Source organism: Girardinichthys multiradiatus, chromosome 19 (assembly GCF_021462225.1).
Source record: "Girardinichthys multiradiatus isolate DD_20200921_A chromosome 19, DD_fGirMul_XY1, whole genome shotgun sequence".
Classification (NCBI taxonomy): domain Eukaryota; kingdom Metazoa; phylum Chordata; class Actinopteri; order Cyprinodontiformes; family Goodeidae; genus Girardinichthys; species Girardinichthys multiradiatus.
Genome location: NC_061811.1, coordinates 19,796,568 through 19,815,196, shown reverse-complemented (window position 1 = coordinate 19,815,196; position 18,629 = coordinate 19,796,568). Strand labels below are relative to the sequence as shown.

The 18,629-nt window shown below is 39.6% G+C and overlaps 1 protein-coding gene across 3 annotated transcripts in view; it reads left to right on the top strand.

Annotated features, from left to right (window-relative positions):
• LOC124884969 (kinesin-like protein KIF6) overlaps positions 1–18,629 on the top strand; it is a 93,054-nt gene that overhangs the window by 22,919 nt on the left and 51,506 nt on the right. For all 3 annotated transcript variants that reach the window (XM_047393050.1, XM_047393049.1, XM_047393051.1), the window contains 6 exons: positions 966–1,095; positions 6,614–6,820; positions 7,288–7,431; positions 7,922–8,008; positions 14,116–14,219; positions 16,206–16,311. In XM_047393050.1, the coding sequence (XP_047249006.1) occupies positions 966–1,095; positions 6,614–6,820; positions 7,288–7,431; positions 7,922–8,008; positions 14,116–14,219; positions 16,206–16,311 (778 nt within the window). The remainder of the gene's footprint in view (positions 1–965; positions 1,096–6,613; positions 6,821–7,287; positions 7,432–7,921; positions 8,009–14,115; positions 14,220–16,205; positions 16,312–18,629) is intronic.

Below are 18,629 nucleotides of genomic sequence, written 5' to 3'. Positions count from 1 at the left end.
ATATAGTGCCTTGCAAAAGTATTCATGCCTCTTGAACTCTTCCGCATTTTGCCATACTACATCCATTAACTTTAATGTAATAATAGGATTTTATGTGGTGGACCAAAGGAAAGTTGTGCATAATTTCAAAGTGGAAGAAAATGGATTTCCAAAATGTCTGCAATTACAGCTGCAAGTCTTTTGAGTAGAGAGAATTATGTTTTGTTTTTGCTCATTCGTCTTTGGGCTATGGCATTTACCTGTTTCTGCTAAGAAAGCATCACCTCAACATGAGGTTAACATTTCTCCACTGTGGGGGTAATGTGTTCTGGGAGATGTGCAGGGTTAGTTTTCTGTAAAACACAGAGTGGGGCAGCCCCCCGGCAGTCCCCAATGATGGCGTCAGAGATCTCTAGGCCATCCCCACACATCCGGACCCTGCCGAACCAGCACAGGTGCCGGAGTGGGAGCAAAAGAGGACTGTACCTCCCAAGCCTAGACTTTTTCACAGATTTATAAGCTGAAACTGTAACTTATTTTGACAGTTTGTCATGTCAATATATTAAGTAAATAATTTGAGCAGTCTTAAAATGTAGGGTGGACAAAAGCATAGGTATCCAACCTACAGAATTATCTACACCAGGTGAATAGTAGATAAAATAAATTTTTGTAAGAAATAGAGAAAGAAACACCTCTAGTTTAAGACCCTTTTCATGCACAAAGGATTAATTTTTCAAAAAGATCTCCTGCAAGTTTACCTTATGCACTGAAAATGAGTGAAATAGCAGCCTTTTCCCCCAAAGCAAACTTTAAAAGTATCTTTTAGAGTCTGGATTTTGAAGCAAATTTTAAAGAATTGACCGCTGGGGTCAAGAGCTTTGCACGATATAAGAGTTTATTCATGTTTTCAAGTTTTAATGTTCCATGAATGTAATCTATGGTGGATAAGTCTTTAAGCAAACATGTTACTGTTGTCTTTTTGTTAGGAAAGTGGTGATTATGGAGGATCCAGAACAGAACATCCATCTGAAGAATTTGTCTCTGCAGCAGTCTACTAACGAAGAGGAGGCTCTGAATCTTCTCTTCCTGGGCGACACAAATCGTATGATTGCAGAAGTAAGAAAAAGGGGAACACAAACACACACACATAAAGATCTATGTGGTGATCTTAGTCAGGACTGTAAACCGTAAGCAAAAATACCACTGACCACTTCCAGGATAAGTGGCATAATGAGTTATTTTGTTGTTGCTGTTCCAAAAGTGCAATATGCATTCTAAAAGCTACCTTAGTACCATTCTAAAATATTATTTTAGTACCCAGTGGGCCTTTTTATCAGTTGCTTTTCCCTGTAAAGTCCAGCTTTCTCTCTGTAATTTATGTTTATATTGTGGGTTTTTTTTCTTTTCTTCACTCACACTGGCTCCTCGAACTGATGATGAGATGTGTGGTGGCTCAGCTTTTGCTTTTCAACATGAGGTTTTGGAGGAAAAAAAGCTAATCTTGCCTTGTTTACTCTTGTCACTAGTTTGTTTGTAAATAGATGGCAGTAAAAGTGAGCCAGATGATAAGCTTTCAGTCACAAACTTGCTTTCCTGCACATTGACATCAATTTTTGATGTGGTTGGGATTCTTACATGAAACAGAAGGAGAGCATAGAAAAGTTAGGCTTATGTGGAAAATGTGATAAAACCTTTTTTTGTATTTGTAATTGTATTAAGAAGGATTTTATTAAGAGGAAATGTCAACTAAGGGGCACGTGTTCGACTAAAAGGCACCCATGTTTTCTTCTGTCCAGAGAACATCCTTCTGGGTTCAATCTTAGGAAACTACAAGATGTGTTTTATTGGAAACAGCTTAAAAGAAGAAAATGAGCTTTGCTTCGGGGAGACCCCACAATCGTCCACCCACAACGAGACAGTTGCTCGCTTGTCTTCTCTGGAACTTTATCGCTAGAAGTCCCCCGGAGCCCGAAACAAACAAAGAGCCCTTAATATTGTTCATTTGTTTTTGTCAGATTCCTCCAAGAAATTTGTTCTCCCCAAAGAGTTTCAGTAAAGCCAACAGCAATGCCTTCTTTCTTTTCATGATCCCATCCGGGTGGATAAAAGATGACACATCCATTCATATAAAGCTCAAAAGACCTTGAGCTCACTTGGTTTGAGAGTTTTTTTGGACTGAAAATAAAATTCACTTTTTCTACTCCTCATCCTTTCGTCAGCGTTTTGGGTAAATGTTTTCTCTCATCTGGTCTTTCCTGACTCTCTTTGTTGTCCAAATGGATGCAGAGCTGGAAGTGCTCTCCCTGCAGTGAACTCTTAACTTCCTCCTGAACCTGTAGGTATGGGTGCATTACAGATTGTCTAAATCCTGTAATGCAGGACTAGTCGCTTGCGTAATCTCTTACTGCTTTGCACTTTTATATACCAGAATGTCCTTTTCTGATGTTCTATTGCAGCACCGTGTGTGGTCAGAACAGTCTGTGGTGCAAACAGTGCAACATCTAGTTAAAACTGACTGCAATGATGGGTACTTTCATGCTTGTAGTTTGTAGTTAATAAAAACATAGTTATATAACACCTTCAGCATCGTCTGAGGCTCTCTAACCCGTAAATGTTGTGTAATTATTCTGGAACCCTATCACCTCTGGTAATGTGAAAATTACACTAGTATAGTGCACATTCTCATTTATAATGCATATCCTGGACAATCCACTCCCATTGATAATGTGTGTCAATAATATCCTTGGTAAAAAGGACAAAACAGGTAGAGATAAGAACAAACGGTTACTTGTTGTCTGCAAGCAGCAGCTGGTGGATGTATGATCCTTTAACTGTCATGCAATAGCAGATGGTAAAATCCCTGTTACCTAATTTGGTTTGTGTAACTAAAAGTTTTCTGAGAATTACTCTATGATAACCTTTTGGTAAAAATACCATATTTCTTCCCTCTCTTTTTTGATTTTGATAATTTAAACATAAAACTCAAGTATAATCCACATTTTATTCAAAAAAGAAAATGAACAATAATTCCTGCTGCTGAAAGATAATCTTACATTGATTTTTATAGTTCTAATAATGCTATCTCTGATGCTTAGTGTTAGTTCAATACAAAGACTTAAGGAAAAATATAAACACCTGCAAAGTTATCAGTAGCTTTCATATAAACATGCTTATCGCAGGTGACATTCTGCTGGTAGCTTACCAATGCTAGTTTTATAGTGGTGGTTGCCTTTTTAGGAATGAAGGGTGGTGCTGATTTAGTTTCCATGTCATGAGTCTTGGTTTTTTGGTCTCTGGAAAACAAAATGGTCTTTCTTGTATGCAAGGGAAACATGTAGAAGCTTTCTTTCAGCCAGGTGACAGGCAGTGTGCAGCAACAGGTGGAGAAGGGGCAGTGATCTATGTTCCATTTAATCAGAGGAAACTCCAATCACTGTGGCACTTCCTGTGAAAGACTTTAAACCATAGGAACAGTGGGACAGAGCATTTTAGTGGCTTTGGCATTGTAACCTCGATATACCTTGATAGCCAGTAATCTTGATAAGGGGGAAATGACTAACAGGTAATATACCTGAAAATTTGAGTTGTGGGTCTCTGCAGTTACAAAACTGCATTGCACATTATGCTGTATGTGTGTAAGGACTGACACTGAGCAAAGTGTCCAACACACCAGGGTTAAAAATCAGCAAAGGTAAACAGAACTGGCTAAAAGTACTACTTTTGTCTTTGAACATTTAGTTGTTGTCATAATGAAAGCCATGTAGGATAGTGTGAACATTCCTACAGCTTCAGACAAATCAGTCCTAAATGGAAGTTGATAGATTGTGACATGCATCAGTATAAAACCCCATGTCTTCCTGTTGCTGTTTAAAGAAAAGCAACAGCATTACCTATCAGTTGCTGAGAACAAAGAGATGACATATACATGGGGTTGGACAGTGAAACTGAAACACCTGTCATTTTAGTGTGGGAGGTTTCATGGCTAAATTAGACCAGCCTGGTAGCCAGTCTTCATTGATTGCACATTGCACCAGTAAGAGCAGAGTGTGAAGGTTCAATTAGCAGGGTAAGAGCACAGTTTTGCCCAAAATATTGAAATGCACACAACATTATGGGTGATATACCAGAGTTCAAAAGAGGACAAATTGTTGGTGCACGTCTTGCTTGCGCATCTGTGACCAAGACAGCAAGTCTTTGTGTGTATCAAGAGCCACGGTATCCAGGGTAATGTCAGCATACCACCAAGAAGGACGAACCACATCCAACAGGATTAACTGTGGACGTAAGAGGAAGCTGTCTGAAAGGGATGTTCGGGTGCTAACCCGGATTGAAAACATAAAACCACGGCTGCCCAAATCACGGCAGATTTAAATGTGCACCTCAACTCTCCTGTTTCCACCAGAACTGTCCGTCGGGAGCTCCACAGGGTCAATATACACGGCCGGACTGCTATAGCCAAACCTTTGGTCACTCATGCCAATGCCAAAGGTCGGTTTCAATGGTGCAAGGAGCACAAATCTTGGGCTGTGGACAATGTGAAACATGTATTGTTCTCTGATGAGTCCACCTTTACTGTTTTCCCCACATCCGGGAGAGTTACGGTGTACCAAAGAAGCGTACCACCCAGACTGTTGCATGCCCAGAGTGATGGTTTGGGCTGCCATATCATGGCATTCCCTTGGCCCAATACTTGTGCTTGATTGGCGCGTCACTGCCAAGGACTACCGAACCATTCTTGAGGACCATGTGCATCCAATGGTTCAAACATTGTATCCTGAAGGCAGTGCCATGTATCAGGATGACAATGCACCAATACACACAGCAAGACTGGTGAAAGATTGGTTTGATGAACATGAAAGTGAAGTTGAATATCTCCCATGGCCTGCACAGTCACCAGATCTAAATATTATTGAGCCACTTTGGGGTGTTTTGGAGGAGCGAGTCAGGAAACGTTTTCCTCCACCAGTATCATGTAGTGACCTGGCCACTGACCTGCAAGAAGAATGGCTTAAAATCCCTCTGACCACTGTGCAGGACTTGTATATGTCATTCCCAAGACGAATTGACGCTGTATTGGCCGCCAAAGGAGGCTCTACACTATACTAATAAATTATTGTGGTCTAAATTTATATTCTACTTATGAAATTCTTAGGAATTTCAGCAGAAGACCCAAAGTATTCATCAGCTCTATTCTGCAGCTGACGTTGAAATTGAGAAATACTTGGAATATAAAGTGGAACAACTGAGTTGTCACATAGAAAGAAGAGCTGCAGTATTCACAACAAAGGTAAAGGGATTGAACTTATATAGTGCCTTTCCAGTCATACAGACCGCTTAAAGCGCTTTACACTAGAGCCACAATCACCCAATCACACTCACTAACGGTCACACATTTATACACCGATACACAGATCGGTAGGCCACTTGAAGTTAAGTGCCTTGCCCACATCGACATACAGCAGGAGGAAGCTGGAATCGAACCCACAACCTTCCGATTGCAAGACGACTACCCTTCCCACTGAGCTACAGTCGCCTCCAACCCCTGTAGGTACATAAGCAATCACGTAACCTTAACTTGGCTTACCTTTATGCAGAAAAGATTTTATTCACATCGTATATGGTCTATATGTAAAATTTGAATTAGATTACTGATGGCAATAATGATGCCGGGATTTTAAGAGTCTACCCCTTAAACACTGGGCACCAATAGACTTGTTTCCTATGCATATTTCCGGTTGGCCGGTCCTTGTCCTGTTATTCCAGAAAATAACAAGGTTAAAGGTCAGCCTTTTGGAGCTATATTTATGAACTCTAACAATGTTATACTTAAATAGATGTCTTAATGTAGGCTTCTTTTCACCTTTCAGTTTTAAGCCACATTTTCATGACTTTTGTTGCTTTTTGACAGAATTTAGCTTTAGGGCTCAAAGAAAACAATTGTTGTGATCAACAGAGTTCTTTCCTGAGCATGTCTCTCTTTCCCTGTCCCTGTCCCTGTCCTTGACCTTACACCCATGCCTTTTAAATGCGGAAAGTGATCCCTTTCTAATATCTAAAGGCTGCCACAGATTTCTCTAAGGTATACCCTTTAGACATGTGCAGAGTGAGGGGAATTTGGTCTGAGGAAAGGGGTAAAAGCAGCAGGTTAAGATAGTGAAATGTCTGTCATGACCTGCCATAACCCTAACAAGCAGATGTTGGCACATTTATGCCAATTAGACGTCAGGCTCAAAGAAACTTTTTTTTATTTTCGTATTGAATGACCCGAGATGTCATGTGTAAAGTTATATGGTTTTCAGGAAGAGAAGGTTTGTCTTCTCCGAGGTCAGTCATAAAAACAATAACATTAATATAGATTTCTTCTGTTTTCCCTGTAAGCGAGGGCCTCTAGAGTGACCCAGCTTCTTCTAGTTAATGATGCTTTTATGTATTCACAATCTATTTCTGTCTCTCTCCTACCACCATACGTGAGTCGGCCTCAGCTTTTGGAAAACGACCTTTATGTCTGTTCTTCATGTTAGTCTACATGATTGAAGCTTTTCTCCAGGCTAAGAGAAGCAGAAAAGATCTATAAAACAAAGAAAATCTAAATGCCGTCTAATATATCTGTTTTATCTGTTTGTGTCGTTCCCAGACCCCCATGAACCAGGCCTCCACTCGTTCGCACTGTGTTTTCACCATTCATCTCTGCAGGCGTGAACCCGGCTCAGCCACCTTGCGGCGGTCCAAACTCCACCTGGTGGACCTGGCTGGGTCGGACCGAGTCAGCAAGACGGGCCTAGATGGGGTGCTACTCACTGAAGCCAAGTACATCAACTTGTCTCTCCACTACCTGGAGCAGGTATACCCATCTTTTTTGAGAAGGTTCATCCTGACTTTTGACATTTCTTTGCACGACTTAAGGAAATATTTTGTTATGCTGATAATGGACAACATGCAGGAGTTCTGAAAGAAAGACCTTATGATGCAATTGCAGAAAACAATATTACCGTAAACATTGTGTCATAAATGTCAAAATGGTAACTGCTTAATAACGCCATTGTTCACGCTTGATGCCACCACTTATTCCCTCTGGTTCTCCTTTCTGGAAATCGTACTTACCCATGACTGTTCTGCATGTTAAACCAGATTATGTTGTTGGAATGTGTTGCATCCTGAAAGGCAGGAATTAATGTTTGTGTAAATACTACATTACTGTTCTCATTCTTTTTATATATGTTTTTCTAATTATCTAAGCCTTTTCTGTTTGATGATTGTAAAGATTTCTCTGTGTGCCATTCAAGTTGATTTTGTGGCTCTCGTCCTCAGGTGATAATAGCCTTGTCAGAGAAGAACCGTTCCCATATCCCATACAGAAACTCCATGCTAACATCGGTGCTGAGGGACAGCCTTGGGGGCAACTGCATGACCACCATGATCGCCACCATAGCAGTCGATAAACGAAATCTCGATGTGAGGATTAGCACCCCATGGTCATGTTTGGACACATTCTTCTGTTAAACTGTAAAAAAATGTTATGGCATGAAAAAAAATATGTAAAGAAAAGGAAATATAAAAGTATCCTCTGTTTTTTTATGTTAATTTTGAAATGTCAGAATGCTCCTGTGCCTGCATTCACACAAACTGTTAAGGTTCAACAGAGCTCTGATTGGAAAAATGTTTGGTATATGTAAAAAACAGAACATTGAGTCCTATTTTGTTATTTTATTTTACACCTTGTATAACATAAGCTGGACAAGGCTTCCTTTACAAAGTAAACAATCAAAGTTTAATGTAAAAGATGTGTGCAAAAAATCCATAGCAGGATTCTACACCAAGCAGTTCAGCATAGGATGGGATAATTTGGAGAGTAATTATTATCGAATCAATACGTGTGCTTTTATTTTCTTTCTTATTGTCCTCCAGAGTAAAAGTGACTAATTGTTAAAATTGTTTTCCCCAGGAGTCCATCTCTACGTGCCGCTTTGCTCAGCGTGTGGCTCTCATCAAGAACGAGGCCGTATTGAATGAAGAGCTGGATCCTGCCCTGGTGAGACCATCAAAGACTTGTTGAACTCCATTTTAAACCAACACCCTTGCTAGCTCCCACAGTGACCACAGAATGAAGACCATTCTAAATGTATCGCTACAACCCTGACTCTAAATGTTACAAAAGATAGACTTTCTTTTATTCCAGAATTAAATAATTTTTCTAGTGTTAGACAGTCACTCTGACAGCAGCGGTTTTTTGCATCTTGGAGACATAAGCATCTATCTACTTTATGGTATTTAGACAGCTCACACACGTTCTGTTTGCATTTTCTTTCAGCCTTGTTTACTTTAACAAACTCTTGTTTAACATATTTAATACAAATGCCTCGCATTTTGTAGACAAAGCATTCAGATGGAAAAATGTGCATATATTTTCGTAACAAAAGCACCAACAGGATTTAAGTGACTGGTTAAAGCAGTATCTTCTCTAAAGTTCATCTGATGTCAAAGTTTTACATTTTCTTTGTGAGAGTAGATTTATTTAGTTTTATGTGCCAATAAGTATACATCCTTAATGTGGAAAAACGTATCTGAGCTTTAAAACTTTTTCCCTGTCCCACTGTCAATATGACAAATGTCATGACATCTAACAACTAGCTACTCCAACCCATTTTATGCTGCTTTTTAATCCATCCATCCATCCATCCATCCATCCATCCATCCATCCATCCATCCATCCATTCCTCCATCCATCGTTACAATGCATAGGCTTGAGAAAAATTGTTTGTTTGTTATTGTATTTATACTTGACCAATGGCTTACATTATAAAGAACTTTGAGTTTGGAAATGTCTAGAATACTGAATGGAAAACTGGAGCCTGTTTTATACAGTGCAGTTTTGGTCATTCTGACTATAATTTACCTTCTTTACCCTGTGAGCAATGTATGATAAACATTTGTCAACTGGAGTGTAGCTGAAAGTTGACCTGCTATTAAAATTTGCTGCTAAGGGGATGAATTATGAGTCTTCACGGCTATATCCACGTCCTCTGCTTCCACCCGGATCTGCCTCAGAACCAACTGCTACTGTATTACCATTACCAAGATTTGGCTGTCCATTTGCAAACCTTTCAGAGGTATTTTTAAGAGAGTCTGCGGCTGGCCCCAGTAATTGTGACAGCGTCTGGCTGCTCCCATCTGGGTCTGACAGAGTTACAGCTTCAGGCAAACTCATGTCTTTTGCATTTTCTCCACTGTTGTTGCTTCCTTAACAAGTACATGTGGGGGAAACAAAGCAAAGCCTGGAGTGTAATTTATAACCTATAACGATGTCATTTATTAAGGTTTGGGATGGCACTTTCCCCTGCCAGACTGACAGCTCCTTATTGGACTTGCACATTGTGGTAACTGATTTGAAAGCAGCAGTTTTCACATCACTATTATATTTGCCACATTGCCTAAGTGGTCCTATGCTGCAGCCAGAAGGATACTAAATAGATTTCTGAACAGCAGGAAACCAGCCAGACCAGACAAAACATTTAGCAAGTCTCTAATGGAACTGGGAAAGAATGAGGTGTTGAAAGTGACCTGTGCTTATAATGAAGTCTGCTGCAGTGACCGGACCATATTAGGATGTTCTTTTCTCCAAGGTCACTAAGGTCAGTTGTAGACCAGAAAAATGCTGGTTTGTGCTCATCAGTGGAGGTTTTCTGTGGTTTTTGAATCTTCCAAGATGCCTCCACAACTTGCTGTTGCATTTATTTTGTGTGCTTTAGTCAAAGATAGCTCCATTTAGCACATACCTGTGAATCAAACAGAAGCTTCCTGTCACCAGCCAAAGAAAGCAGGTACAACATTTCTGTAGGTTTCCTCACATGTTTGGAGAAAGTTCAGTCCAGTGTTTCTGCTGTTAGATGCGCGGAGTACAACCCATAGGGGGCAGTGGGAAATGGTGCCTCCTCTTCCCTTATAAAAAGGGGCCCCTGTAATAGCTGGTGTTTAGGAGTGGGATGCTGTATACATGCATTTAAAGTGAAACCTGTGGTTAAACTGCATTGCTTACAGTTTACTGTGGGTGGTTTTCGTGTACAAGGTGGAGGTATAATTTAAAGTAGGCACTGTGTTAATTTCTCAGAGTTAATTGACCTATGAGTTAGAATTTAGAAGACGGCAGAGCTATTCCGAAACTGGACATTTACAGTACTTAGCAAAACTAATACTACCCCTTGCACTTTTCCACATTTAGTCATGTTACAACAACAAACTTCAAGGTATTTCATTTGGATTGTATGTATTAGATCAACATAAGGTTTTGCATAAATGTATTGAGCAAGGAAAATGATTCATACTTTTTAAAATATTTTACAAATAAAAATGTCTAAAGTGTGGCTTACATTTGCATTCAGTCCCCCCTGTGTTTCCTATCAGCATGTCAGATGGAAATTTCTACTAGTTCTTATTTGGAAAACATTTCAAGCTCAGTTAGATTGGATGGAGAGCGCCTGTGAACAGCAGTTTTCAAGTCTTGTCACAGATTCTCAATTGGTCTTAGGTCTAAGCTTTGACTTGACTTTTCTTTGACCTAAACCATTCCATTGTTGCTCAGCGTACCTGCATTCCATGTGCATGTTTTGCTGCTTCCAACAGGTTTTCTTCCATGATCACACTGCATTTAGGTTCATCAATCTTCCCATCAATGGTGAGCAGTTTACATGTGCCTAGTAAAGAAAAGTCTACCCACATCATGATGCTACCACCACCTTGTTAACAAGGGGGATGCTGTGTGGAATGTTTAGTGTTAATTTTCTACCATAGCCTTTTGCATGCAAGCCATAAAGTTCAAATTTGGTCTCATCTGACAGAGAACCTTCTTCCACATGCTAGCTGGGTCCCCTACACAGCTTGTAGCAAATAGCAAACCTATAATTTTCAACAATTCGTTTGTTCTTTCCACTCTCCCTTTAGCGTCAGGTTTGTGGAGTGCATGACTAAGATGTCCTGTCAACATATTGTCCCACCTGAGCTGCAGATCATTGTAGCTCCTCCAAGGTTGCCATGCACCTCTTGGCCTTTTCTCTGTCAGTTTGGTTGGAGGACTGTCCTGGTAGATTGTGCTGTATTCCTTTCATTTTCAGACAAGGTATTGAACAGTGCTAAGGGAAATAGATCCGTCTAGAGGGACTCTATTTACTGATTAGGTGACTTATGGTAGCAATTGCTTGCACTGGATATTATTTAGGGGTTTTAGACTAAAGGGGTTTGAAAGTTTAAAGGGGTTTGAAAAAATGTATGCCACACTGATTTTCTTTGCAAATAAAATTCAAGACAATGTATCATTTTTCTTCCTCTTCATCCTATCACATGACATCCCAATAAATGCTCTGAGTTTTATTGTTGTAACATGACAACGTGTGAAAAAGTTCAAGAAGTATACCTGCTTTCTCAAGGTTCTGGTAAATATTCTGATATCATCATTACAACAGGCCACAGGTCTGCTGACATGAGTTTGTACAAAAAAAAAAAAAAACATCCCAAAACTACCTCATCAGTCTTATGGTCTGAGTCATTTTTTACATATAGAGTATGTAAGTCTGCCATGGTGCTGTGGTGCCCCTGTGGGATTTTTTTGCTCTGAAATAGACTCTCGCCATCCCACTGACCAACAGCCGGCGGTCATATTTTTAAGGACGCAGCAGGGAGAATTAACATCAGAGCAGTAGTTCCAACAAAAAGAGGCAGGGAGCGGCTCTGGTGAAGGAACGGTCAAGCCATGATATTCAGTGTTGAAACATACGATACGGGGTGGATTAGAGACAAAATCATCGTTGAGCGAAGTGGCAACCACCCAACAACCACATCGTAGCTCTGTTTCCTTTTAGGAGCATCTTGAGTTGACAGCATCTGAGCATTTTGCTGGTTTTGGATCAGTTAAAATTACCAGCATTTAGTTTGTTTTGTCCTCTTCAAGTTGGAGGGGAGTTCCTGCATCAAGTGGAGGAGTTTAAGTATCTCGGGGTCTTGTTCACGAGTGAGGGAAGAATGGAGCGGGAGATCGACAGACGGATCGGTGCGGCTGCCGCAGTAATGGGGGCGCTGTGCCGGTCCGTTGTGGTGAAGAGAGAGCTGAGCCGAAAAGCGAAGCTCTCAATTTACCGGTCGGTCTACGTTCCTACCCTCACCTATGGCCACGAGCTTTGGGTCATGACCGAAAGAACGAGATCCCGGATACAAGCGGCAGAAATGAGCTTCCCCCGTAGGGTGGTAGTAGAGCCGCTGCTCCTCCACATCGAGAGGAGCCAGTTGAGGTGGCTCGGGCATCTATACCGGATGCCTCCTGGACGTCTTCCTCGGGAGGTGTTCCAGGCACATCCCACCGGGAGGAGGCCCAGGGGACGGCCCAGGACACGCTGGAGGGACTATGTCTCTCGGCTGGCCTGGGAACGCCTTGGGCTCCCCCCGGAGGAGCTGGAAGAGGTGTCTGGGGAGAGGGACGTCTGGGCGCCTCTGCTGAGTCTGCTGCCCCCGCGACCCGGTCCCGGATAAAGCGGAAGACTACGAGTACGAGTAGTTTGTTTTAGATCACTCAGTCCGACCTTTGACCTTGTATTAGCTTTTACTGACACTTGCCTTTTTAGTATCTTTGTGTGAGGACTTTTGCTGAGTTAGTGGTACACAGTTGTTATTTTCTGGTAAAGTCGAGGCATTTTCCATGCGTGCTTATTTCTACAAGCTGCAGTTACACCAGTCAGCTTTACTATTATGGACAGTTGTCTAATACTAAACGGGTCTCATTTTTGGCCATCTAAATAAGAAAAAAAAAAAAATCTGAAAAATGCAACCCTTTTAATCCAAAACACCAAAAAACTGGTGCAATAGTTCAGTCCACTTATGAGTAATTTAATCTCAGTATAAATCCTCTGTTATGTGAAGGCCTCAGAGGCTTGTTAGAGAGCGTTAGTGAACAAACATCATGAAAACCGAGGAACACAGCAGATAGGTCAGAGATATAGTTGTGGAGAGGTTTATAGCAAAGTTAGGATATAAAACAATTTTCCAAGCCTTTAACATCTCACAAATCATTGTTTATTCCATTATATAAACATTGAAAAAGATTGGAACAAGAAATCCATCAAAACATTGTTGTCAATCTAAATTAAGATGCTGGACTAGAAGAGCGTTAATCAGACAAGTGGCCAAAATAACATTTGTAGGCGACCCACAGCTGAGGTGGGAGAATCTAATAACACCGCATCTGTTAATTATGCACACCACAAATTTCGCCTTGAATAAAATAATAAGAAATCCCTTTTGTAGTTTCCCACATAAGGTGTACAGGAAACAGAATACATACAGAAGAAGGTGCTCTGGCCAACTTGCTAGTGGCAGCATCATGCTATGGAGATAGATATCTTCTCCAGTGACAGGTATTTCAGGGTTGGTGTGAAGATGAATGGAATAAAATTTATTTATTCAGAATTTATTTAGTTGGGGAAAATCACCCAAAATATAAAGTGGTAGCTGAAGCGGAGTGGTTCAGATCAAAGTATGTTCATTTTAAAATAGCTCAGTCATAGTCCAGACCTAGAGGTAAGTCCAAATTATTCATATCCAGATTTTTAAGCTAGTCTTTTAATTTTACCAGCATGTTTTTTTCTGACTGGAAGTAAAGTCTCAACTTGAATGTAAGGGAGAATCTATGGGGGGAGGAAACGATTGGGGTTATTGTAAAGAGGCCTTCCAACCTCCACCAGGACATGGAGATCATTACCAAAGAAAAATCATAGAACTGGGAGCATGCAAAAAGCTGGTCAGAAATTACAGGATTTGACTGACGCCCAAATAGATTTTTCATTTAAAGAAAATTTTAAAATTCTCCTTTCCACTTGACAATTTTGCACTAATTTCTAATGGCCTATCTCATAAACTTTCAAAATAAAGTAAAATTTGTATTTGCAGCATGACCAAATTTTAAAACATTTAAGGGGTGTAAATACTTTTGTGTGACACTATAATAGACCATACAAATCTTGTTGTAATCTTTGAATTAGAGATGGAAGGCCAAATAAACGTGACAAAGACAGGTCATTTGTGGAAGTATATTTTATTGTTTTATTGGGTGTCATATACAAACCTTTGACCTTTTGCTGCACTTTTTTCATGTTTCAGTTTATAGCACGTTTAAAAAGAGAGATCATGTCCCTGAGGGAAGAGCTAGCGATGGTGACAGGAGATCAGAGAGATGAGCAGCTAACTGCAGAGGAGATACAAAGGTATGCCACCTCTGATTGTTTGGAGTTAGCTTTTTTACTTTCCAGGTTTCCAGGTTTTTTTACTTTCCAGAACAGACTTGCTTGTATAGGGCCAGACCAGAGGTTTCATTAAAGACTTGGAAAATTTGCCCTACAGAGTTGATATTTTTCCTGTTGCTTTGGCCCCCTAAGTTGACTTTTAATGACTTCCTCCTTGCTTGGGCAGCTATCCCCTATTTATACCCATTAGGGGTCCACCTCACAGTGGAAACCAGTAATGACAACTGTTGTAGCCACATTCGGCAATGATTAAATGTTTGTTTCTCTAACTTCCTTATTTTATGGCCTGAATTGGCCCATGTACATATTGGTAGCAGGTGCCAAAAGTGCCACAATGTTAGGAATTAAAATAAAATAAATAAACACTAATTAAAATAAAATGTGATATAAATACATTAAAAAACTCTTTGCCTCTAATATCTGAGGTCAAACTCCTCTATAAAGTGACATTAATGAGTTAATTTGCATGTTTAATCGACTTACACAAACTAGTGCCTATTTGTGAAGTAGAAGGAAAAGGAAAATTGTGCCTTGCATTTGTAATCAGCCCACATTTAATCACTGATATTTTAATTAATCACCTCGTATTTTTGCTTTAATTATTTGTGCTCGAACATGCTTTAAATTTTCCAGCATATTGCAATGCTGTCCAAGAATTATCAGTTAGATTTCAGGAAAGCTGCTGTAAAGTTCATTCCTTCATTCATGAATGAATGAGCTGTTGTAAAGTAAAACTTGATATTAAGTGTTTTTGTTTTACTTTTTTCATCCATGGCATCAAAGGGCATTTTTTTTAGAATCATACTGCTATGAATCAGAAAAAGGCGTACCCAAGATTCAGCCAGACACAGTAGTGAAAGTTTATAAGGTTTATTCAGCCACAGGAAAACATCAAACAGGTAACACTCCTCACAGCTTCCATGAATCACTGAGGCAGAAAGAGGGATTAGTGACTTGTAGTCTCTCCAGATTTTGCAGGGATCAGAAAAGCCACTCACCTGCTTTTGTCTTGCGTGGAACTTGAAACCCAGAGGGGAAACCTCAGTGGGCGGTAGGTGGTGATCTCCACAGCACAGGTAAGAAGTGACTCCAAGCTGAATAATCCAAGGGCAAGGCTGGCTCAATAATCTAAGGACAGAAACAGGGTCAACGATCGGAACAAGAGGCGTCAGGCAAGGGGCAGGCAGAGGCATAAACCAGATGCAGGAAACCAGGTCGACAACCAAAATCCAAATAGTCCAACAGGGAGCAGGCAGAGGCATAAATCCAAAAAGCAAGGCAAGGTCAAGAACAATGATCAGACAGGAAGGAACGCTGGATATCTACTCACAAGAATGGCTTTCAAAAATCTGGCACCGTCTGCTTGTCAGAGTCAGTATATATCAGGAAGACACAGGTGTATGGCATTCCACAGATTGCACTGCACAGCAGCAGCCACCAGGTGCATCTAATCTGCTGATTGCAGCCATTGAGACAGGGTAGAGCAGACGTTCCAGAATCATAACATACTTTGTGTCACAAAACCATAAAGTCTTGAAGGGACCTGAAACAATACCAGCATGTTTGTATGAAGTCATCCATCATGTAAACCTTCCCTGTCTCTAAGCTGGACATGTAACCAAAAATAAAGAACTGCACGTTGTCATGCCTGCATTTGATCCGTCCGGACAGTTGCTTTTTGGTCTTTTCCAGTGGCTTCATCCACATGTCGGGATGCAGTGTTTAGACTACCATTTAGCGATAGTTTATCAACAAGCTGCTCCAGTGGGGCTGAAACTTGTATTGATGTAAATTGTTTTGTTTGACAAGACCCACATTTTAAACTGCTCTGATGAAGCCATTAACCATTTTGGTGCTAGTTAAGGGAATGTGATGGAAGATTACAACTTGGTGTTTGGCATTGCTATTAGTAAGTCTGTGTTTATTTTCATGTCTTGGCTTTTCTAGGTTGGATGAGGTAGTCAATGTCTTTCTGAATGACCCAGATCCTGATGTGACCCTCTCTTTGGGACCTGACATGAGAAAGATACAGCACTGTTTCTTTCTGCTGAAGGTAAAATAGGCAGTGCTGATTGTTTTTATCCATACATCATTTCCTGCTTTTTTGTTTTTCTGCCTTGTCGCTGTTGCATAGCAATGATTTACATGATATGACTATGCTAGGGTTACACTAAAGGACTCTTTCAATTCTGGTTGTTCTGTTCAACTTTCAAGAATAATTATATCGGTAAGTTATTGTTCTAACCAGAAATGCCTAATAGTTACATAAAAAACCGAATGGATTTGATCACCTTGTCTTATTGTCTGTTATCCAAACATGAATAATTTCTTGAAACAGTTTCCCTTTTTATAATTCTATAAAAGATTGTGCTTTTAAATTGTCTAAAGATTAACCTTCTTTTAAACATGAGCATAAGGTCACATTTTACAAACCTCTGAGGACCACAGACAATGTTTTTCTCAGAGACAGCACAAAGTTACTGAGCTGTCTTTCTCCACCACAGAAAATATTAAAAAATAACTAAAATTGCATTTTTCCTTTATGTCTTTACAAGACAGGTTGTAGATTGCCAGGTTCTTTTTTTCTGAACACCTGAAAATGTTTTCTGTCTTCAAGATCCATTAAAATTAAAGAACAATGGTGCCCATCTTAATCTTTGAGACAAAGAGCTTTTATTTGCTGTTATGTATTAAATTGTTAAGTCATTCATTATTAACCATTACAGGAAGCTTCAAGTATTTGTGTGGATTTTGTAAGTGACACTGTCTGATTTATTGGTAATAGTTTATTTTACCTGTAGTAGACAGATGTCATATCTCTGTGAGCTTGTTAAAAAAGTTAGTTTATCCTGTGTTGGTGGAAGCTAGCAAGCTAGTCAAAGGGACGCTGTATCAATCCACATCCATCAGCTGATCTAGCAGCAAAATGGATAAAGAATATTTCTACTATGTATTTTGAAACCTTGGAGTTGTAATATCTACTAACACATCCCACTGGTATGAGAATTTTTAGTTTGTGTTGTTGTAAAATGCCAAAGTCAGAAAAAACATACTTGTATGCCTGACAAGCTTGTTAGCTTCCACCACACACTTACTTTTTAAGTAGCTCACATTGATTTAACATTTGTCTACTACAGGTAAAGTAGAGTAAATACTTACTAATAAATCACACTTCACTTCAAAGAATCTGGACTAATCCTTTGTGCATCATTTCTGTTATAATTGGTCATTATTTATTTCAGGACTAAGGCTGCATGATATTAGGAAAACATGACATTTTATATCATTGCAAAAAATTTGCAAAGACGGTATTGATCATGATGATTAACCCACCACCACTCCACCACTCACCACTGAATGTTACCATCTCAGTCACTGGGACCTAGATGAAGTGCAGATATCAAGGATTGTGAAAATCCATCCGGCTGTTCAAATATTTAATTGACAAACAGAGTTTAAATGTTTCACACAGAAAATATAACGTGTGATATTGCACATATTAATATAACACTGACAACTGCAACTCAGAATATTGTGCAGCTCTAATTAGAAGCAGAGGCAGCAACACCTTGTGCATGAGAGAGCAGTTTTTGTTACACAGCTCTGCTGCTAAACAGGATTTTACTAGTGTTTCAAAACAAAGACAAATTGATTACAGAGCTGATGTTGTAAACTGTTTCCATCAAATTATATATGCATTAAGCATGACTAGCACAATAAGTACTCCCCACAGTCGCAGCCTGAATGAACAACCGAGATGGCTCCATTAAAAATGAAGTTTCCTCTCACAAAGCTTTAAATACAATGGGTGCCTCCTTTGATGTAGTTTTCAACACCTCAGTGATACTGAAAAGAGTTAAGTGAATCTTCTTTGCTTACTTCTACACCTAATAGCTCTGTCAGTTAGACCTGGCAACATAGGTATGGTGCGTTCACTGATTGTGTTAAGATTGGATTTGTCAGATCACCTATACAGGCCAGTAAAGTGTAAAACTGATCCGATCAAAGTGTATCAGAAGAAATATTTGTGAAATATAGTCCTCAGATTTGTATCTCAATAGTTTAATGTGTTGCACATAGTTTTGCTAGCTAACAGTTATTTGCTGTTTCATCTATGTGATAAATGAGTAAATGTAACCTCAAATTCAACAGGTGAATAATCACTTATTTAGATAAACATATATGTATGGCGAATTTAAGCGTTTTTCAATAAAAAGTTTGTTTGATGTTATTTTTATTGTTATGGCATCCAGACAAAATGTTTAGGTGAGAACATCAGTTTTGTTTATTTTTAAAAGAAGGTTCACTATAAATTTTAATTAGTCTTTTTTACAAACACAAAGTGTTTTATTCCTGCTGCTGATAACCAAG